The sequence below is a fragment of the Drosophila grimshawi genome, unplaced genomic scaffold (genome assembly GCF_018153295.1).
Source record: "Drosophila grimshawi isolate 15287-2541.00 unplaced genomic scaffold, ASM1815329v1 contig_1377, whole genome shotgun sequence".
NCBI lineage: Eukaryota > Metazoa > Arthropoda > Insecta > Diptera > Drosophilidae > Drosophila > Drosophila grimshawi.
In genome coordinates, this window is record NW_025062900.1 from 11808226 (window position 1) to 11829716 (window position 21491).

At 41.2% G+C, this 21491-nt stretch overlaps 5 protein-coding genes across 9 annotated transcripts; 2 read left to right on the forward strand and 3 right to left on the reverse strand.

The window, feature by feature from the left end:
* Positions 1-2325: 2325 nt before the first annotated feature.
* On the reverse strand, positions 2326-7830 carry LOC6562953 (bacchus). 3 transcript variants are annotated; one of them, XM_032736646.1, is made up of 4 exons: positions 7369-7830; positions 6060-6492; positions 2673-2835; positions 2326-2596 (listed from the first exon to the last, which is right to left on the reverse strand). In XM_032736646.1, exons 2-4 carry the CDS (start codon positions 6327-6329, stop codon positions 2547-2549), a joined length of 483 nt encoding a protein of 160 aa, XP_032592537.1. In that variant the 5' UTR covers positions 6330-6492; positions 7369-7830; the 3' UTR covers positions 2326-2546. The 3 variants fall into 3 exon arrangements, with proteins under 3 accessions (XP_032592537.1, XP_032592536.1, XP_001988441.1); XM_032736645.1 differs by lacking the exon at positions 7369-7830 and adding an exon at positions 7260-7292; XM_001988405.2 differs by lacking the exon at positions 7369-7830 and having other exon boundaries at positions 6060-6631.
* An 887-nt stretch (positions 7831-8717) lies between these two features.
* Positions 8718-13259, forward strand: LOC6562952 (phosphoglycerate kinase). Of its 2 annotated transcripts, XM_032736644.2 has the most exons (4): positions 8718-8869; positions 11541-11759; positions 11840-12784; positions 12872-13259. In XM_032736644.2, the coding sequence occupies exons 2-4, from the start codon at positions 11698-11700 to the stop codon at positions 13110-13112; spliced, it is 1248 nt and encodes a 415-aa protein (XP_032592535.1). In that variant the 5' UTR covers positions 8718-8869; positions 11541-11697; the 3' UTR covers positions 13113-13259. The 2 variants fall into 2 exon arrangements, with proteins under 2 accessions (XP_032592535.1, XP_001988440.1); XM_001988404.3 differs by lacking the exon at positions 8718-8869 and having other exon boundaries at positions 11393-11759.
* A 393-nt stretch (positions 13260-13652) lies between these two features.
* LOC6562951 (pre-mRNA-splicing factor CWC25 homolog) lies at positions 13653-15736 on the reverse strand. The gene is made up of 3 exons (XM_001988403.3): positions 15583-15736; positions 15298-15514; positions 13653-15244 (listed from the first exon to the last, which is right to left on the reverse strand). The coding sequence occupies exons 1-3, from the start codon at positions 15598-15600 to the stop codon at positions 13881-13883; spliced, it is 1599 nt and encodes a 532-aa protein (XP_001988439.1). The 5' UTR covers positions 15601-15736; the 3' UTR covers positions 13653-13880.
* A 494-nt stretch (positions 15737-16230) lies between these two features.
* On the forward strand, positions 16231-17744 carry LOC6562950 (phosphoglycerate kinase). The gene is made up of 2 exons (XM_001988402.3): positions 16231-16521; positions 16586-17744. Exons 1-2 carry the CDS (start codon positions 16354-16356, stop codon positions 17666-17668), a joined length of 1251 nt encoding a protein of 416 aa, XP_001988438.1. The 5' UTR covers positions 16231-16353; the 3' UTR covers positions 17669-17744.
* Positions 17745-17950: 206 nt separating this feature from the next.
* On the reverse strand, positions 17951-21440 carry LOC6561558 (hepatocyte growth factor-regulated tyrosine kinase substrate). 2 transcript variants are annotated; one of them, XM_032736047.1, is made up of 5 exons: positions 21260-21414; positions 20995-21079; positions 20659-20923; positions 20057-20413; positions 17951-19979 (listed from the first exon to the last, which is right to left on the reverse strand). In XM_032736047.1, exons 1-5 carry the CDS (start codon positions 21288-21290, stop codon positions 18507-18509), a joined length of 2211 nt encoding a protein of 736 aa, XP_032591938.1. In that variant the 5' UTR covers positions 21291-21414; the 3' UTR covers positions 17951-18506. The 2 variants fall into 2 exon arrangements, with proteins under 2 accessions (XP_032591938.1, XP_001988437.1); XM_001988401.2 differs by having other exon boundaries at positions 17965-19979; positions 20051-20413; positions 21260-21440.
* Positions 21441-21491: the final 51 nt, after the last annotated feature.

Consider the following 21491-nt stretch of genomic DNA (forward strand, 5'->3'; position numbering starts at 1 on the left):
TAATTATGTTTTATTTGTGACTCAAATCCGGTTAAATGTCAATCGGAATGTTGAACGTTGTGGGTGTGTGTCCTGGCTAAACATGTGTATGACTAATAGCGATATATGCACTTATCGATAACATAATTTCCCTTATTTTTAAATTTGAAAATAGGCTAAAGGGAAATATTTGGGTTTGCTCAATTATTTATTTTTGGATATTATTAAATATAAAATACAATCAAAAAAATTAATTTTTCAGTCTAACTGATGGGCTTTAGCTGCAATTATCAATCAGTTTTATTATTTATTTTCAGCTAGATTCAATGGGAATTGACTGGAGTGTTTCTTTGTATCTACTTTAAACGGCGATAGGTACATTTATCGATAGCTCAATAGAACCACAATAATTACGTTTCTAATTTAAAAAGACAGTCTGCATTTAATATATTTTCTATAAGCTGTTGCAAATTGAAAAGGAGGCACACAACCAATCGTCATAAATCAGAAAAACATTGAAGCATTGCAAATTGCTCTTCGATTTAATTGGGGAGTCTTGCAAAGGGGTTTTTCAACTACCCTGGTGCGTATATAAGGGAAAACAGAGTCCGATAGGATTACAGGCAGCAAATCAATGAATTATGTACCTACCACATATGTTTGTATGTACTTTATATGCGATACAGACATATTTTCGAATAACTACCCCTACTATACAACAGCAGCATGACCTCCCTCCGTCTCTCTTCCTCCTCTCTCTCTATCTCTCTCACTGTGGCTGGTTGCCCGGGAGCAGGGAGGGAGGAGACTGAGTGGTGGGTGGTTTTTGTGCTGCCCTCTCCCAAGAAAATTGAAACACTCGTTTTATTGGCATCTGATAACTGCCAATTGTTGTTGTGTTGTTGTTTTTCTCTCATTTTACGTAATTACAATATTTTATTTCAATTTTTCTTTCGTTTTTTTTTCAATAACTATCTTTCACTACAACTGGTTCGATTTAATTTTACTTTTGTGTTTTTTTTCGCTTTTTTTCTTGATTTTCTTTTCTCTTTTATTTACAAAAAATGTGTACGAGTTCAACATGGTTTTGGTATCAAATTGTTACGGCATATATATGTATATATATGTATTTTTCAGTATTTGACCTGATATTGCCTTCAAAATGCTCATTAATATTGTGGCTGCTAGAGTGGGTCAGTTAATTGTTTATTTTTTGGAGCAAATATAAAATGTTGCCGTCATGCAATTTGATTGATGGTTCAATTTTGCATTTCAAAATATCAGTCATTAGAATTAAGATTTTAAATTTCAGTATTGGTATTGCTTTTTCTGAGTGTGTGTGTGTGTTTATGTGTGTGGCATGTTGATTTTTATCTACCCCTACTGCTTATATTAGTATGTAAGTATGTATATATAACATTAAAGGGGATTTTTCATTTTCTAAATTGTTCTTAATGCATTCTCAGTATTTGATTGGTTTTCTTTACAATTTACAATTGAATTAAGTTTCATCATTAATTGATTGATTAACAAAAATGTGTTTTTTTTTTGTTTGTTTTGCTCTATTAACTAAGAACTATAGATTTTTGTCATGTATTTTTATTAATTGTTTTTTATTATTTTAATACTGACTTTGAATACTTAAATAGAGTAGTCATAGTTAGTGGGTTAAGTAAATGCTGAAATAAAAGAAGCCCTCAAGTTCGCCCAGCGAAATCGATGTCAAACAAAATTTCAAAGTGGAAATCAAACTTCCCGTTGCGCCCCCGCGAAACCACAGAGACCGGGAAAGGGCGAGCGAGCGAGAGGAGGTTGACAAACGGTAAATGAGCGTCAGTGTGGCCAAAGTAGGCGCAAAAAAAAAATGTTTTGAAACCATATATTTGAAAACTTGTGTTTTTTTTTGTTTTTGTATATTTTTCTTTTTTAATTACGTTTGCTTTTCGATCATTCATAAAATGTAACGTCTAATTTTAATAATGAATTTTTATTACTTGTTTGTGTTCGTGTTTTTGTTTTTGTGTTTGTGTCTGTGTGTTTGTTTTTTCTTCTTTTCTTTTTGTGTATTATTATTTTTAAGTAAATCATGGGGCTCCATTTACGCCTCTGCTTCTTCTTCTCTTCCTTCTTTTGCTTCTTATTCTCATTCATCATGCTATGTATCTGTCGTTTAACTTAAGACTTATGACTTAAAGGAAAGAAAGAGCTTGGTTTTGTTTTGTTTTGTTTTTTGTGTATAGTTTTTTTTTGGGGGGATGTTTACTTTTCTCGGTTTGTTTTTTTTTTGTTTTTGTTTTCTCGCCCTTGCGAAAACAAAACGTTTTTCTTTTTGTAGTATTTTTTATAAAAAAAGTACACGTAAAATACAATTTAAATTAAAATAAGAAATAGAAAATTATTTCTTAAACATAAGAATTATATACTTTTGCGATTTTTTTGTGTGGTTTCTTTTCTCCGGTTTTTGTTTTTTTGCTTGTAACTTTTTATTTATTATTAATTTAAATTTTTGTTTTGTATTTTTTTTGTTTGTTTTATTTTTTTGTTTGTTTGTTTTGACTACATTATTATTACGCTTGATCGTCCGAGCCGGAACCATCATCATTGTCATCGTCATCATCTGTTTCGAGAGAGGAAATGCAATTGTTAGTTTTTCCGCATTATAGGGGAAGAAGGAAGGAGGTATGGAAACTTACCGTCACATTCAATGTCATCCTCCTCGCCATCGTAGGGTACATCGTATTCGTCGCTCTCGATTTCGCTGTCACCCTCGATGAGATCATCTAATACCTCCTCGTCATCTGAATCGCCATCAGCGGGTTTATCTTTCTTGGCTTTCTTTGATTCGGCGGATTTAGCCTGCAAGGAGTGTAAAAAGAGTGGAGAGATGGGGGACATTAGTTAAGTAAAATATATCGATAACAAAGGCTGCGACTGGGCGCCCAATTCAAACCCACCCCACACATCTCCTTGATCAAGGGCAAAGCGAATTGTTCATGGAAACCAAAACATAAAACCAACATACAAATTACACTCCTCCACTTAGCCACCTACACACATGCGAATGTGTGTGTGTGAGTGTACATACCCATAAAATGTATATTTTAAGCCCACAAAACAAGAAAATGGCCTTTTACTGTGTAGCAAAGCAGGCAGGCAGCAGCAGCAAAGAAAAATCGTTATTTTCGCCGTAAAAAAGGCATTTGAAAAATGCGCGCGTCATTGGAATTCGCTGCAAGCAGCAGCAGCAGCACGCACCAGCCGAAAGGGAGAGCGAGCGAGCGAGAGATTGCCGCATTACAAGTGCACCTCTCACTTATATACAAACACATACACGCACACAAATACGACGGCATATTTACTACATAATGGAAAAACAACTCGGGTGGAGGAGGTGGGGGAACGGGCATATGTATCCGCATCCGTGAGATACAAAACCAGCCAAGCCAAGCGTGCGTTCGACCCACTGTGACCGAGAGCCGAACAAACGAACCAAAACCGAAGCAAACCAATCCGAGCAGCAGGCAGCGACGCCGACGCTAGGTCGCAGCAGCAGCAGCTGCTACACGTTAATGTGCGTGTGTGAGTGTGAGCGTGAGTGAGTGAAGCTATAAAAGAGAGCGCGCGCACAGCGCTGTTATGGCAGAACTGTACCTGAGAACGTGCGCGTCGTGCCAATCGCTCTATGAATGAACGAACGACTAACTCACGCACACACATACACATAAGCACGACAGCTGCTGCAGACAAAATAAAAAGGCGCAATCGTTGACCGACGACAACGACGAAGCCAGCGTCGCTGCTTTGGTGTGTGTTCATCTGCTGCTGCTGCGTGGGTTCAAAACTCAGTTAACCAACCAACAACAGGGCAAGTATATAAAGCAGTCACGTTCCCTAGCGAAAGAAAGCGCTTGTAATACATAATCTTGCGCATACATGTGTTTGTAAGTATGTAAGTATGAGTGATTGTGTGTGTATTTGTGCGACGAAGACAGCATTTAAGAGCGATTGTTACAAAGCAGAAAACAAGATAACTGTAGAAATGTGTGCAAAATAAATATGCGGCGAACTCGCCCAAAGCACAACAAAAGAAACGGAAGAAAAGAAAAATACTTATGTTAGTAGCACGCCAGGCAATAAATAAACAAGCATCAATGATGGACGCTGTTTTACTGTACTACTAATATCTCTTGGCAGATGAATATTGAAAAGAAATCCGAGATAACTTCAAATGTATGTATTAAAATGACAGTAATAAAATAATAGTTAAGCAATACATTTTCTTGAAATCTTTTTCGAGTATTTATAGTTTCTGATTACATAAATTAATGCATGAATTTCAACTTTATTTTCTCCATTTTTTGATTTTTTAAATTATTAATAACTTTAGACATTCCAATCAAGTCTGGCTGCTAAAGAGTAGGCAACAGTTTCTTTGAAATTGACTAAATCCGCTAGATTATCTGCATATTCCATTAAAAGAAAGCTGAGCCACCCTGTAAATGGATTGTTTTTATATACACATACATAAACACTTGGTACACATAAATGTACCAAAATAAATACGCATAAGATGAAAAAAGTGAAAGATAAATGCATGTAAATGAACTCATACACAAACAACAACATATACCCGTAGCCTGTATACTGAATGTGTACATAAGAAATTACACGTCGTAGAGCGTCGTGCTGCGAGAGCAGCGCATAATAGAGAAGAAAAGAGCGCAAGCGAAAGAGAGAAGCGCAAGCGAGCGAGAGAGGGAGAGAGAGCGTGTTAAACTGTACATTTTTATTTGTTTGTGACAAAATTGATAATTTATTCCAAATACCTCGTACTCTATTCTTTTATGGCTATTTTTATGTTTATCAGAAATATGCGCCTTTTCGATTATGGTATTAAATGAATAAAATAAAAACAAATCATTAAAACAGAAGAACAAACTAAACTGGTTCTCTTTCTCTCCCTCACATACTCTTGCTCTCTTTGGTAATATGGCGGATAGCTGCCGTTGCCGGCCGGCATTGTTTTTAGCTGAGAGTGCAACATTTTGGCTGGCGCGCAATTTGTTGTTATTGTCCATTTGTTGCTGTGCAACTTTGGCCAGACCAAAAGTCAAAAAGAGCAATTACCAAAGCTGTAAAAGAGTCTCAATTGCCTCAAAATATAAATTCTTGATTTCCATTGTTTTTGTGTTTAGCACAAAAATGCACACAAACTGTGTGTGTTTGTTACAAGGCCGTTAAAAGCTTTCATCTCTTTTAAACTTTTTGCGTCTCGCTGCTTTTGTCTCACTGTGCAATGCTAATGACCTATTCCAGAGTGTTTACTCGTTTTTGTTCTTTTCTTCCCTCTCTCTCTCACTGTATACTTCACTCTGCTCACAACAAACTGTACCCCAATGATTATTAGAGACAGAGCCTAACCTCAATTGAACCGAGAACAACAAATAATCTTTGATTACCACCTCGCAATCATCTTAATTTAATCGTAAACAACTCTCACACACGCACACACAGACTCAATATACAATAAATACATATGTATTAGTATATAAATGAGCTTGCACTCTTTTATTATTTCGCTCTCTCTCTCTCTCTCTCTGTCACTCTCGTTTGGGCTGCTATCGGCCGTTGAATGTTAGAAAGGCGACCGAAACTAAAAAAAAAAACGTATGTATATCTATTTCTAGCAATTTTATTTTTGACGCCAGATTTTTGTAATTTCGATGAATCATTTACGCAAAAAGGGCAAAAAAAAAATTAAACCAAAAAAGTTGCTGATAAACAAAAATCTATAACAATAACAAAATCGATTAGCACTGAGAAGCGCGTTCGATAACGCGATCGATAAACGCGCATCAATCCACGCTGAGAGAAGAGAATAGAACATAGAGAGAGAGAAGAAAACAACGATGACGATGACAAGTGCATTCGTTTGTTTTGTTATTAAACAAGCAAGCATGGATACATACACAGAGAGAAACTAGCGACTGATTAGGAAACTGTACGATGCGAAATCAGATCAAAAGAAATTTTTATGTTGCAAGAATATTATGGTTTTTGGGTCTTCGCTTTTTACTTACTTCAGCTTGCCTCTTTGCGCCTTTGACGGAACCCTTTGCGGGAGCGGCGGGAGCAGCAGCATCTGCCGCATCGGCAGCATCCTCGCCATCCTTGGCCGCAGTACCGTTATCGGCCGCATCGCCAGCGGCATCAGCGGCCGTCGATTTATCATCGGCAACTGATTTGGCTTTGGCTTTGAGATCCTCCTTCGCATCGCTGTCGGCGCTGACTGCGGCAACCTTCTCGACGGCAACATCACCGTTGTTCTGTTGTTCTGTGGCTGCAGACATTTTGTTTTTGTTTGTTTGTTGTTGTTTTTTGAACTTTGTTGTTTATTATTTTTGTACAATTATATAACGAGCGTTTGGTCCGTTATATTGTAGGTTGTTTGGTTGTAATAAGATTAATGCGCACGTGAATTTCAGTATCCGTTCGAACGATTATATTTTATTGCTGTTGTTTAAGATATAAAAGTATATGAGTATATATATGTTTTCTTTTGGTTGTTGACAAAAATTAGCGCAAAATAGATGTAGATTGTTCCGAGGAAGGAAAAAACGAGAACAGCACCGCACGAAGCACACAAACACACTGTCTGAATTGCTGCCAGGCTGTGTGTATTTAACAGATACAAAACCAGCGCACTCACGCACACATATACAGGCTGACTCTCGTTTTTTCCAAACTCTCTCTCGCTAGCTCGCTCCCTCTCTCTCTTTCGTACGGACCGGCCGCTGTTTGCTCGCTTATCACTCACGCTCACGCTTAACGCCGGGCGCAACTGTCACTGTCACCTTCTCACTCTCTCGCTCACGCTCTATCGTTCTGTCATGTATGCAATACACTGAACAAAAACCACGGCGGCGTTTGTACAGCAGCAGTTGGCAATGTGGAGAAGAGAAGGCAACAACAACATTAGCCCAGGTAACGGAGGCGAGAACAAAATAACAAAAAACGCTGCCTGCCCCCAGCGGCCACCCGTCCGACCATCCGTTCGAACGACCCACCAGCAGCGACTGCTGACCGATTCTACAAATAATTGTGCGCAATAATTTTCTTGATAAAAATAATAATAATAATAAAATATTATTTAAGATAGTTTCAGCGCGGCAAACAAATATGCAAAAATTCTACGATTGCGTTTTTCGTGTGGTATATTTGAGTGCTGCATTTGCTGATTATTTTTCAGTATTTTGTATTTTTTCTCGCTTCTGACTGACCACCGATATGTGTACCCGTTGACGGCTCGTACAAGACTGAATTTACCATCGCACACGGGCCGCCTACAGATAGCGGGCAGTGTCTTCTTGAACTGCTTAAGCGTCTCACATTTTCATCCATTACGTGTTAATCTTTATTTGAATGCCGCACAAATTGCTGGGAATCGGTAGAGTTTAGTGTCCTCGTCAATTTGGCATCTCAATAATTGCGCTACGATCAAGCTGAAATTATAAATTCACAGCTCGAGTGGGTTTCTTGACGCATCCCATATAAAATGCGCTTTCTGCTCGTGAGTGAGTACAGCACAGCCAACGGCGACGTCGACGTCGCTGGCACGTTTGGCGGTAAATTTGAAAATTGCCGGCCGCCGCAGTTGCTGCTTGTTAGAGTTGTTGTCGTCGTCGCCGACGATGGTGGTTGTTGTTGTAGTTGTTGTTCGCCATGGAGTGCTGCTTGACGCGACGTTAGACGTTTATGGAGCTGGGAGCAGGGTGCTCAGAGAGGGGGCGACACTTGTATTGCCAGCAGCAGCAGCCGCAACAAAATCAGCAGCAGCAACAGCGGCTGGCCGGGCGCGCAACTTTAGCGTGTGTATGTTCTGTGTGTTTGGGTTGCATACTCTTAGCGGCAGTGTTTCACTTATTGTTTGTGCCACCACACATATTTGTAGAGTGGACCACAAAACATACAAGTAATCAGGTCAATCGAATGATTACTGATGACACCCATTGCAGCTATCAGCCGCTTCTATATAACCTAAAGTAGTTATATTAAATATTGAAATGATGGAAACCCCTAGCTTTAAATATGTATGTTAAATTGTATATTTTAGTTTAGTTGAGTTACTAATTATATACCATGACTGACTTTAACTATACACTATACACATATATATTTCGGATCTTAACATACACGTGTATTGAATATTTTTTCTAGCCTAAGTGAAAAAAAGTCTAAATTTGAGCTAATTTTCAAACACATTAGATTGAACAAGGTTCACCTCACTGTTTTTTTTTTTTTTTTGTACACGTTATGCATCTTTCATTTCTTTCAGTTGATCCCACATATGTGGTTCGACAATTTGCTGTCTCTGTTCGTTACACGAACCACGCTGGTTCAGGAATTGACTAATGAGCTAACGTTTTCCACTACTATTCTTGCTGTTTTTGTAGTAGTTGTTGTTTTTGTTGTTGATAATGTCGCTGGCAGCTAGTCTCTTCAGTTTACAGTTTTTGTAGTCGCTGCTAGTCGGCATTGTGTCTCATTACTTATTTGAAGCACTGCGCTGCTGGCTGTCACAGTCGTTGTTTCTTTTCTGCTATTTTTATGCAAAACAAATAAGTATAGTTTGTAATCTGAATAACATGGGAGAGACTCGCAAGCGACAGCTCGCTAATTAAAACCGACGACGGCAACGACAACGTCGACCTCCCCATCGTCAACATGGATGACAGTCGGCATTCATATATATTGTTGCCAACAACACCTGTAATCGTGGCACAATCATTGAGTTATCATATTTAAACAGCGCAAAACGCAAAAAAAAAGGCAACAAAAAACGGCATCAGTTATTTGCACTGTGACTTCGGAAAGCCTTAACAATTTCTTGGTGAGCCGATTTGCGTCTTCATTTTCTTGAATGTTTTCTTTTTCCTTTGCATTTGGCGTGACTCTTTTCAGTATTGTTTTGAGCGTCATGGCGTTCGCTGTTCCACCGTACAGTGGAGATACGAAATAAACGTTACGATAGTGAGAAATAACAAATGTTCCGGTTACCTCAACAATCGTTCTATAATCTAGCCAGGGAGATATGCCCGTTACATGTAGTTTACACGTATTCCATGTACGACCACTATTTTTTCAAGGTTAAAGGAAATGAAAACAAACCCTGGTTTAAGGGCTGTTGTTTCAGAGAATTGCGATAAGAAAGGCGCAAACGTTTTTCAGGCAATTTTTCGGACACAACGCTAGAAATTTTGCAGGGAAATTTCCAGAAGTAGTCGAAAAAAACATATTCAGGTAATCGAGGCAACATTTTTTGCCCAGAAGGAAAGCAATATGTATGTCATATTTAAAATATATATATTTGTCGCGAAGATATGGCGTTTGAATCTAATATAATCTAATCGGAGCATGTCTATTATTAACAATCTTCTATTTGCGTTAACTTTTTTGTTTCCAGTGTATTAACACTCTGCTTCTGTTGAAGCATGCACCAAAAATGTGTTAGTGGAAGTAATCGATTCATTTTCAAACGTATGTGATTATATGCACACACACACATTTATATACATATATATATATTTTTATATATTTACATATACATACATTGGTGTATGTGTATGGCTAATAGCTTTATAACAAGATTGTGAAGATTTTGCTTAGTTTTGTGCAAAAGGCGTGTGTCACGATTCATTTAGAATAGATGTTTTATATTTCTATTTAAAGCAAGCACTCAGCGCGTAGATGTAAATAGCATTTGATGCACATACAGAAACAATATAAAAGACTTTAAGCTATGGAAATTAATGAAGGTGATATAGAAATATATATACACATACATACGTAGTTGTACAGTAGACAATTAAAAATTGAAGCGCTATTTTCTATATTTAAATCGAATGGTTTTTATGGTTTTACAAGCATGCCATACAAAAAAACAATGAATTCTCAGAAAACAGGTTATTATTTACAAGACGTGCTATGCATCGAAAATAAGAATTTTCTAAAGGAAATTGTAAAACAATCGAGATAAGTTAGTAAACACTATTATGTGACCATATTAGAGGGCATCTTAATACTCCATGCCGAGTTCATTTCATTAAGCATGAATAAAAATACAACAACATGAACTGGTTTACGACTACACTCAACAACAACAGCAGCAACAGCAACTACAACTACAACTACACTGCACGACAAGGGCAATGTTAAGTGGAGAACAGTTTTGGGAGTTTTGTCTGATAAGCGGCGCCCAAAACGGTCGCTTAAAGCGCTCGTCATCGCTTTGACATTCGTCGCTTTGACACGGTCGCCATTCTGTGCAAGTCGCGTTTCGTTGTTGAAGTTGATGAGATGAACTACGAAATACCCTACACTTTTACACCTTTACACACGCTTTTCACGACTCGCACGCCAAACGTGCATTTTACATGCAATAATTCAATTTGTATTAATTCTTGATGTTTAATTTTCTTAAAATATATGAAAAGTATACGTATAATTTAAAATGTAAAACATCGCATAACTGCTTGTTATCATTATTAATTGAGGTCATTCTTGCCGATTGCTTTAATTGCGCAGAAAGTGAACACAGAAGACAGCACCTTCCCCTCCATCCATGTCGCCTTTCTTTGGCCGGCGTGAGAAAATGCTGCAATTCAGGCCTGTTTGGTTGCCTGCTTTTGTGTTGGCATCTGCGTCATGCAATTGGCTTGCATTGGGAATGCTCAGAGGGGGATTTGTGGGGAGATTGGGTGTTTTGGTGGTTGTACGCCAAAAGAGACAGAGGCCGGAGAGTCCCAAGCAGAGTGGTGAGTGGTGAGCAGCACATGAATGAATCATTTGTGAAGAGCAAATGTTGGCGTCATATCATATCTAACTGTATGCTTGTATGTATGTGTATTTATTTATGTATGTGCCTCCACTGTGTGCTGTGGTCGAGTGTAAAAAAGAAATGTATGTATGTAATTTGCTATGTTTGCAAATACGCCAACTGTGCACAATTGGCTTACAAGCATCTATTCATTCATTCATTTATTCAATACACAATTGCAAACTCACATTGCTTTGTGTGTGCTTTCTTGGTGCAGTGGCAAGAAATATGTATTATTTAAGTGATAATTATTTACTGAGAAAAAATAAAGATTTATATTGTAACTGAATGGTTAATCACCAGGACCACCATGGAAACAATTTTACAAAACCAAGAACGACATTCGGAAAGATCCTGCGGCAATCCATCGAATTCGATACTTTTGGTACTATACTTTATATGGTTTTTTTTTTTCAAGCACTTCATCAATTAATTTATTTGTCTCTGATTTGAATTGTCCGCCAGACAAATTCAAGCACGACCGGGCGTCACTTTACAGCACTGCACATAAACGTTGTACAGCACACTTGACAGTGTTGCAATCGATTTGAACAGCCAACGATTTAAAACCAGTAGGAGTCTGCTAATAACTTTAAAATTGATTTGAAATAATAATTTACAATTTGAGTAATTGATTTAATTTGGCTGCAACATTTTCATCACGGTTTGGTTGGGTATTTTGTAGTTGCGGCATTATTTGGAGTGTACTGGCAACCCTAATCTTGAATTGGGCAATAATGACCTTGCACTGACATTGCCGCACAGCTGTGGGTCAAGTCGCATTCGCACAAACGAAAATTATCCAGAAGTTTGCTGGAAACCATTTGGCAAGCATTACAAAAATGGCCTTCAATAAATTGAGCATCGAGAATCTGGATTTGGAGGGCAAACGCGTCCTGATGCGGTAAATTGAGTGACGAATTAACTATAAAATGCTGCATATTGCATAAAACCAATTTTTCCACCCTTTGTGATTCTTTGCAGCGTTGACTTCAATGTGCCCATCAAGGAGGGCAAGATTACGAGCAATCAGCGCATTGTTGCCGCCGTGGACAGCATCAAGTTGGCGCTGTCGAAGAAGGCCAAGTCAGTGGTGCTTATGTCCCATCTGGGTCGTCCCGATGGCAACAAGAATCTCAAGTATACGCTGGCCCCCGTCGCCGAGGAGCTGACCAAGTTGCTCGGCAAACAAGTGACATTCCTGAACGATTGCATCGGTAGTGAGGTAGAGGCTGCTTGCAAGGATCCAGCAGCTGGTTCTGTTATTTTGCTGGAGAATGTGCGCTTCTATTTGGAGGAAGAAGGCAAGGGTGTTGATGGCAGCGGCGCTAAGGTGAAGGCCGATCCCGCTAAGGTCAAAGAGTTCCGCAGCAGCCTGGCCAAACTAGGCGATGTCTATGTGAACGATGCCTTTGGCACGGCGCATCGCGCCCACAGCTCTATGATGGGTGATGGCTATGAGAAGCGTGCCGCCGGCTTGCTGCTCAACAAGGAGCTGAAATATTTCTCTCAGGCTCTGGACAAGCCACCAAATCCCTTCCTGGCCATTCTGGGCGGCGCCAAGGTCGCCGATAAGATTCAGTTGATCGAGAACTTGCTGGATAAGGTCAATGAGATGATCATTGGTGGCGGCATGGCCTTCACCTTCCTCAAGGTGCTCAACAATATGAAGATCGGTGGCTCGCTGTTCGATGAGGAGGGATCCAAAATCGTTCAGAAGCTGGTGGACAAGGCCAAGAAAAACAATGTGCAGCTGCATTTGCCGGTTGATTTCGTTTGTGGCGACAAGTTCGCGGAAAATGCCACCGTCAGCGAGGCGAGCGTCGAGAGCGGCATTCCCGACGGTCACATGGGTCTCGATGTGGGTCCCAAATCACGCGCACTCTTCGCCGCGCCAATTGCGCGTGCCAAGCTTATTGTGTGGAATGGGTAAGTCGTCGTCATCAGTGTTCATAGCCTAATTCTTATATATACGAGTTGAGTCAAATTTACCTCAATTGTTCCTTTTGCTTTTAGACCACCCGGCGTTTTTGAGTTTCCCAACTTTGCCAATGGCACCAAGTCAATTATGGATGGTGTTGTGGCTGCCACTAAGAATGGCACCGTTTCCATCATTGGCGGTGGCGATACTGCCTCGTGCTGCGCCAAGTGGAACACCGAGGCGCTCGTCTCGCACGTCTCCACCGGCGGCGGTGCTTCACTGGAGCTGCTCGAGGGCAAGACACTGCCTGGCGTCGCTGCCTTATCCAATGCCTAAGTGACATCCGATTTAATCCCCAATAATAACCACTCAAAAACATCTCTCTGAAATAACTAATCGTTAAACGTGTCGCTGCTGCGCCTCGACACGTCGTTTACCTTGTAAGCCCCCAAAGTTCAATAATAAAGTGAATTCTAAGTTAAATAGCTACACAATAGCTGCTGTTATTTCATCCATATTCCACTTTCGAGAAATCTTCATATACTAATTACATTCTCTATATTTTCTTGCTGTAGTAAAGAGACCCACCTTGACTGTGTATAATTAAATTAAGCTCTAACTCGTAAATTGTTATATTTATGTAGATGTCATGATGGAAAATCTCTGCTATTTTCAAAAACAAGTCATTTTTAACAAAGTTACGGTTTTGGAAAGCTTTGACCGCTTCCTAAATAATTCTTTTCGGAAATTTGCGCATGAATCTCGAGTCAGAAATGCGTTTCCAAACTTAAATGTAGATTTATTTCGGGTCACTTTTTAACTAATCTATGGTTTTTCAAAGTTTTAACTTCCCCATATCAATTTCGAAGTAGAATCTTGTTTCCAACTTGTTTCAAAAAGTTTAAGTAATAGTGACGTATACTACAATATATATCTAAAATAATCGGATATTATATTGTATATATAATTTTTAATCTGATCAATCAATCTTGACAATAATTGCTACACATTCGAACCTTAAGTTGAGTCACTTTAGGAGTTTCTAAATGTTCCATTGCATATAGCCTAATACTAGAAACTTAGGGCTAGGGATTTTCCCATTTGCTATTTGCGTGCAAAATTGGAGTCCATGGCAGCCGAGGTACGTTGAATATTGTTCAGATTGGAACGGATGCGATTACCAATGGAGGTCTGATTGTCAATGGCCTTCTTCACCTCCTTGTTGATGAACTGTTTGTCAAAATCGCGTGCCTGATTCTGAGCCTCCTCGCGCGCATATTCCTCGCGATGCTTGTGCACGACTTTGGTGCGATCCGCCTCACGCCACGTCGCATTCTCCATCATCTCGCGCAGACGTGCTTCGCGCTCGTGGTCGCTCAGCTTGGATTTGGCGGCCTGACGTGCAGCTGGAGGGCTGGGATTACGGCGATGTTCTTGTTGTTGTTTTTCTGGAGTGCGACTACGTCGACGCCGATCCCGACTACGCTCCTTGCTCCGTTCCCTGATCCGTTCTCCACTGCGTTCTCTGCTATGTTTTCTGACACGTTCTCCGCTGCGTTCCCTGATCCGCTGTGGTCGCTGTTTCTCAGCACTGCGACTTCTTCGACGCTGTGGTTTTTGTTGTGCTCGGCGTAGACTGCGACTTCTGCTTCGTCGCCGTCTGCTATTGCTGGCTTCATGATGCCTTCTCACATCCTGCTCCCGCTCTCTGCGCTTCGTTCGCTCATCGGCGTTGCTGTTGCTTTGGCCATGTCTTGCTCTACTCTCTCGAGGCTCCACTGGCACATGTTTTCCTCGCCTTTCTCTGGTCTGTTCACGTTCCTCCTCTTCGCTGCGCTGCTCACTGTTCTCACTGCTATCGCTGCGTTTACGCGACTTTTTCTTTTGCTTTGGCTTGGTGGTGGCCATGTCCAGCTGTTTGGTCAATGTGCGATATTTGGCATCCAACAGTTTGTCCAGCTTGAAGTCACCGTTTGTACTCTCGCCTTTCAGTTTCTTCATCTGCTTTGCCAGCTTTCTGTCCAGATCATCGTTGCTGTCGTCGCTGTCCTCATTGTTACTGCTGCTGCTGCCCTTTTTGTGCTTGTTCTTCTTGGACTTCTTGCTCTTTTTGGATTTTTTGTTGCGTTTCGTTGCCTGCTCTTGCTCGGTTTTGAGTATGCGATGGATTTCCTTTAGTCTAACTGGATTTTCTAGCAGTTTGCGTCGCGATTCCATTTCCCGCTGCTTGATAAGCATCAGTGGATCCTCCAGTGTCTTGCGTTGCATGTCCACCTGCTCGGTGGACTGCAGATTACGATATTCACGTATAGAGAATGGCACACACTCGTGCTCCACATGGTTTATGGACTGCTTGAGGCCCAGGGCACTAGGCTCTTGGCGGCGCTCCTCGGACTGCAGCTGCTCAAACGATTTATCTATCTTGCGACCCAGCAGATATTCCTCCCGATTGATTAGCTCGGCGCTGTCTGCAAATTCACATATGGTTTAGAATTAAATTAAGATTATTTCGTTCTCTTACTTTTATACATCCATTCGAGTTTCGCTTCGCCGCCGACGTTGCCTGCGAGAACGCCTGAGTTTTCGCCAATGCGTCGCAGCTCCTCGCGATCCCGTTCCTCGTTGATTTCCTTGCGTAAATCATCCAATTTGCGTTGTTCCTCTTGTTTCGCCTGTTCCGCTTTCCAAACACGCTCCTGATTCTTCATCGTGTGAGGATGCCATGATTTTTTTAGATTCTGTTCAATGTAGAAATTGGCGTTTAATTAAATTTGGACTGGTATTTGGTTGGGATGCGTCTACTCACCAAATCACCGCCACCCATGTTGGGATTGGTTGATCTTTCAGTACAATATTAAGTTATAATATAAAAAAGCGTTGTTGTGTTTCCCTCCTTTCTTTTGCAACATATGACAGGCTGAGTATGCAGCTCAACACATCTCCTGTTATTATTGAACTATTTTAGTTAGCACAAGTGCATCTCTATTTTCTTGTTTGTGCAAATCAATAGAAAAGTAAAAAGACAAAATTACAAGAATTGAATAATAGTTAATAATTATTATATTATTACTGTCAAAGAACTTATCTTCGATTAGCTTGCAAAATCAGCGTACTATCTTTGGTTGAGCAATGAAGCACAGCTGATAAATTAAGCAAATTTATCGGCAACCACCACAAATTCGCAACAATTATCGTCGTTACGATAACAATGATCGCATATGATAAGCCGCGAATTAAAAATAAATAAAACCAACTAGCAGCAATTTTATTTAAAGCGTAGAAACTAGAATATCTACTGAATATGTATTATTTCATAAAAGTGGCTTGTTATTGGTAAATATGAACTAGAAGTACTCACATCGTTTGGATTAAAATTATGACATAACGGACATTTTTTGTTGAAATTTTCTACTAAACACTTTACTCATATTTAATGAAAATGTTACATTTGGATCAAAAGTTGTTCACCGTATTCACATCAGTATTTACATCAAATACATGTGTTAACTTTGGTTGGAAATTTCAACAAACTCGAAATTATGGCGACAAAGCTGATGAGTGCAAAGGCGACGAAAAAATGCCAAAGAAGTTGAGTCTAAAAAATGTGGATGTGGCTGGAAAACGGATTTTCATGCGCGTCGACTTTAATGTACCCATGAAGGATGGTAAAATAATCAACAATCAGCGTATTTTGGCTGCCCTGCCAAGTATTAAATACGTGCTGGAAAAGGAGTGCAAATCTGTGGTGGGTAATCCCAATAAAGTATCTAGGAAATTATGGGCTGAATAACGTTTCTACACGATCCCAGGTACTGGCTTCGCACCTGGGCCGTCCGGACGGTGAAAAGAATATGCAATTTTCACTTAAGCCTGTTGCCAAAGAACTGGAGAAGGCGTTGAGGAAGCCGGTGTGCTTTATAGACGACTGCGTTGGTGAAATAGCATTGGATGCACTGAAAAATCCACCAAAGGGTGCCGTGGTACTCCTCGAGAATCTGCGATTCTATGCTGAGGAAACGGGCAGCTGCAATGATAAAAACAATAAGAAGATTAAAGTAGATCCGGAAAAGGTGAAAGATTTTCGCGCTAAGTTAGCTCAACTAGGCGATATCTATGTGAACGATGCGTTTGGAACGGTCCATCGAGCTCACAGCTCCATATTGGGTGAGGGCTATGAGAAGCGTGCCGCCGGTTTCCTGCTAGACAAGGAGCTTGAGTACTTTGCCAAGGCACTGGAAAATCCACAAAAACCATTCATGGCCATATTGGGTGGCGGTAAGATCGCTGACAAGATACCGCTGATTAATAATCTGCTGAACAAGGTCGATCAAATGATTATCGCTGGTGGCATGGCCTTTACATTTCTGAAGGTCGCCAATTCCATGGAGATTGGTAAATCACTTTTTGATAAAGATGGCTTCAAGTTGATTGACGGCATTCTAAAGAAGGCCAAGGATAAGAAAGTGGAAATACTTTTTCCCGTCGATTTCCAATGTGCCAAACGGATCGACAAAGATCCAGGTGAGATCAAGACCGTTGATATAAAGCAGGGCGTGCCCAAGGATTTCATGGGTCTGGACATAGGCGAGAAATCAATGCAGCTATTCGGCACTGCCATTGTCCAGGCGAAGACCATCGTATGGAACGGTCCGCCGGGTGTTTTTGAGAATGCCAAATTCGCTGGTGGCACCAAAAACATGTTGGAGGCAATTATTTGCGCCACCAAGAGTGGTGCCACCACAATTGTCGGCGGTGGCGATACAGCAACGGCTTGTAAGAAATTTGGTGGCAGCGACAAGGTCTCACATGTCTCCACGGGCGGCGGCGCTGCACTGGAGCTGCTCGAGGGCAAAAAACTGCCAGGAGTTGATGCACTCTCAAATGCCAAGTAATTAAGTAAATAGTTTAAAAATGCGGGAACAGCATAGGCTTTGCTGTAGGTCAATCTGATTTGCAGATTATTCAAATTTAGTGATATATTTATACATATATATATATATGTATATACTATCATTATGATAATAACTGCCTCGATGACATGAAAAAACACAGAATGTTATAAGAATGGTTACAAATTAACATGATAATTGGCACCACAAAATTATAATAACTCCTCCTTGTTTAAAGTGTGTTTCTTCGTCAAATTTCCATATGGAATAAACTTGTGAATTTAAAGTGCATAATTATCGTTAATAATTATTTATTTTAGTTAAAATTCATTTAAGTAGACAAATCGATGTGAATTATATTTATTTTTTCTTACTCAGACTCGTTTCTTTTTCATTTTCGAAGAGATATTTGTGAATTGAATCCAATGACTGTAAATCGAAAATATATATTTATAATTCAAATAAGAAACGCCGGAATGAAACTATTTCTAAATTAAGGTGAATTTCAATTCGTAAAACAAGACACAAGACAAATATAACAAAAAGTAATAAGGACACATCTGTTTTGACTACGATAATACAATAAGAAAGTTCTGTTCTTTTTGGAATAACATTTGCATAATTCATTCCTCAGTTGGTGGTTACACTTGGTGATTACAATAAGTCTGTGTTCAAGTTCCAAATCCTTGCTCTAAATCGCCAGATTTTACAAGGCATGCCACAATACAATTTAGTTCTTAGATAATTTGAGCAAGGAGTTGGAAGCCATAACAAAGTTTGATTAGTTTATATATATATAAGTATGTGTGTGTGTGTATAAAAGAACGTTAACAATTGTGGTCTAATCGAAGCAAATCAACTCCGCTGTTGCGGGCTCGGCGGCTTTAGCAGCAGCAGCAGCCGGCTCGGGTTCGGTTTGTGGTGGTGCCGGTGCAGCAGCCACCGCCTGCACTTGTGTGTTGCTCATATCAACAGCAGCAGCAGCAATAGCAGCAGGAGGAGCAGCAGCTGGTGGTGGTGCAGCCTGTTGCGGTGGTGCTTGGTTATTGGCAATTGGAGGATGTGATTGAACAATTTGCTGTTGCTGCAGCATAACATGAGCCAGGTGTGGCTGCGGTTGAGGCTGAGGTGGAACTTGCTGTTGTTGTGGTGGCAGCTGAGCTAACATGGCCTGATTAGGATTGGGGTATTGGGGATTCTCGGGTAGCTGTTGTGGTTGCTGCTGCGGCATCATATTTGGCGGTGGTTGCATCATCATGCCCGGAACGTGTTGAGGTTGCGGCATGCCTGGATTGTACATGCCTGGCGGTGGTATGCCGGTGGCAAATGGAGCCACACCATGACCATTGGGTGCTGGATAGCCAGCGGCTGCTACGTAGGGATTATAAACGTTGTTCATTTGATGCGAGGGTGAGCCATGTGTGGGGGCCACTGCTGTGGGCGGTAGATAGGGAAAGGGTGCCGTTTGGCCCATTAGATATTGGGCCTTCTGCTGCTCCTGGCGCAGCTGCATCTCGCGCTCCTGCTCCTGGATGCGCTGCAGGGCCAGCTGTCGTTGATATTGTAAATACTCCTGCTTCTTCTTGCGCATAATCTCCAGTTTTTGGGCCATTTGTAGTTGACGTTGACGCTCCTGTTCCTCGGCAATGCGACGCAACTTTTCGACGTGCTCCTGTCGCAGCACATCGAGCGCGGCACGCGAGTCCTTGATCTGCGCCAGCTTATCCTGCAGCTGCTCGTACCACATGCGCTTGTCGTCCATCTCCTTGATGTACGTCAGCTGCTGCGAGTGCAGCGAGGTGAGCGTCATGAAGAGCGTCTGCACCGAGGAGTCATTGGAAATGCTGCGTCCACGGCTCGAATTGGACTTCATGCGATTGAGAAAGATCTCCACCTGGGTGCGCATATTGGCAGCGAATTCAGCAATTTGCACTTCATCCGCATTCTTTGGCATTGGCAGCGATTGTAGCAGCTGCTGCTGCTGTTGTTGGGGTTGCGGTGTCGCCGGCATGGGACTGGGCGCCGATGGACTGGCCATGGAGGAGGACTCGCTAATCTTCCGCTGCTCCCAGTAGACACGGTTCAAGTATTTTGCCAGCTCGGGATTGGTCTCCTCCTGCTGCTGCTGCTGCAGCTGCTGTGCTGGCATTTGCGGCTGTGCCGCCTCAGGGCTCGGTGAACGCTGCTGCATGCGATAGCTGGCCAGCGACTGTGGTTGTGGCTTCTTTAGCTCCGCCTCCGATTGACTGAGCGCCAGTGCCAGCTGAAGTTCCTCCTCTTCCTTCAGCTCCTGTTCGGTCTTGCGCGCCGGCGTCTACGTAGCAAAATGAAGATCAAGTCCAGAATTAGTTCAGTTTGTTGCTTGGGGCAAATAGAAAAACCAACCTGCACCTGCTGTGATAATGAGCTATTCAGATATTCCGCTGGCAAATCGCTGTCCGCCACACGAGTGCTTGCCTTGGTGCCCAACGGACGCTGCAGCGACATAAAGCAGCCATCGCAGACCCGCACATCCTTCTCAATGCCATACTTGGGCAGCGGACACTGTTTGGCCGTGCACTGGCCACAAAACACCTGACCACAGTTGCGGCAATGATGCTTCCGATTGGTGAAGGTAAACTCAACGCGACAACGATGACAAACCTTGCCATCGGCCCAGTTGGGCGCCGTGTCGGCAGTGAACATTGCGTCCGCTTCCTTTAGCTCGGGAAATGTGTGTCCCTTGGCCTTGAGTATGGTCATAGTATCCTGCAAAATGCGAATAACAAGTTTATATTTGCAATAGAACAAACAATAGGAAAATGTTCGTTCATTAATTCAATTAGAGGTTGAGTAAGATACAGTCAAACATCGTTACATTGAACTCGCACGGGTCAACTTAATAACTTAATTGTATAGAAACGCTACAAAGCTGTAAGCATGAATAAATCAATTCATAATAAGCAGAACTTCATTGCATAACGGTAGCAATTCAGTGCAGCTGCATTGCTCACCTTGATGGCCTGATACTTGTCGGAGGAGCGAAATGCATAGGCCCAGGTCTGGACAAGTTCGAGCATTTTCTGGCGCACATTCTCGTGCGGTGTCAGCTCCAGGAAGCTGCTGAACATCTCACAGTTCTCCTTGGTGAAGACCTCCTCGTGGACGGGAGCACCGCAGTTTTTCACAATGCTCTCCAGCACCAGCAGGGAGTAGCATGCCGAATGTGGATTCGGTGAGTTCATTTTCTTTTTGATTGCGATAAACGCATTTTTTGGACTGCATTTCAAAATGTTAAAATTCATTAAATATAAAGAAATTTTATATTTTCATTTTGTTGCATGACATACGTGACATCTTTCTGATTGATTTCATCGCAAATGAGTAAAATTGAGGGCCAATCTGGTTCCAAGCGCAAATGGCTTGTGGCGTTCTCTGTTGCAAAAAAATGTAAAAGATTATCAGATTTTGTGTGTTTTAACTGCGTTTTGAGTTCATTCCTCCTTTTTTGTTATACTTCTTTTTTTTGCTTTTCTTTATCGATGAGTCACTTTTGTTGCACTTTCATCTTTCAACTAATTTAATGTTGGCAGTTAAGCTGGCTGCACTACTCACCCAGATTTTTGTCAAAACTAGAGCGAAACATTTTCTACTTTTTGTTAACTATTTGTTGTTCTTAATTTGATGCTTTTAGCGACCGAAATGCGTTTATTATTTATTTATTTCGCTCTCGCTCCGTGTTATTGCTGGCTGCTGTTTTCTTTGTTATTGATGGCCACCGACGTCAATGTCGTGTGATATAGTTATCGATATACGATAACTCAAGTTGACAGGGCTGCATAAGTGC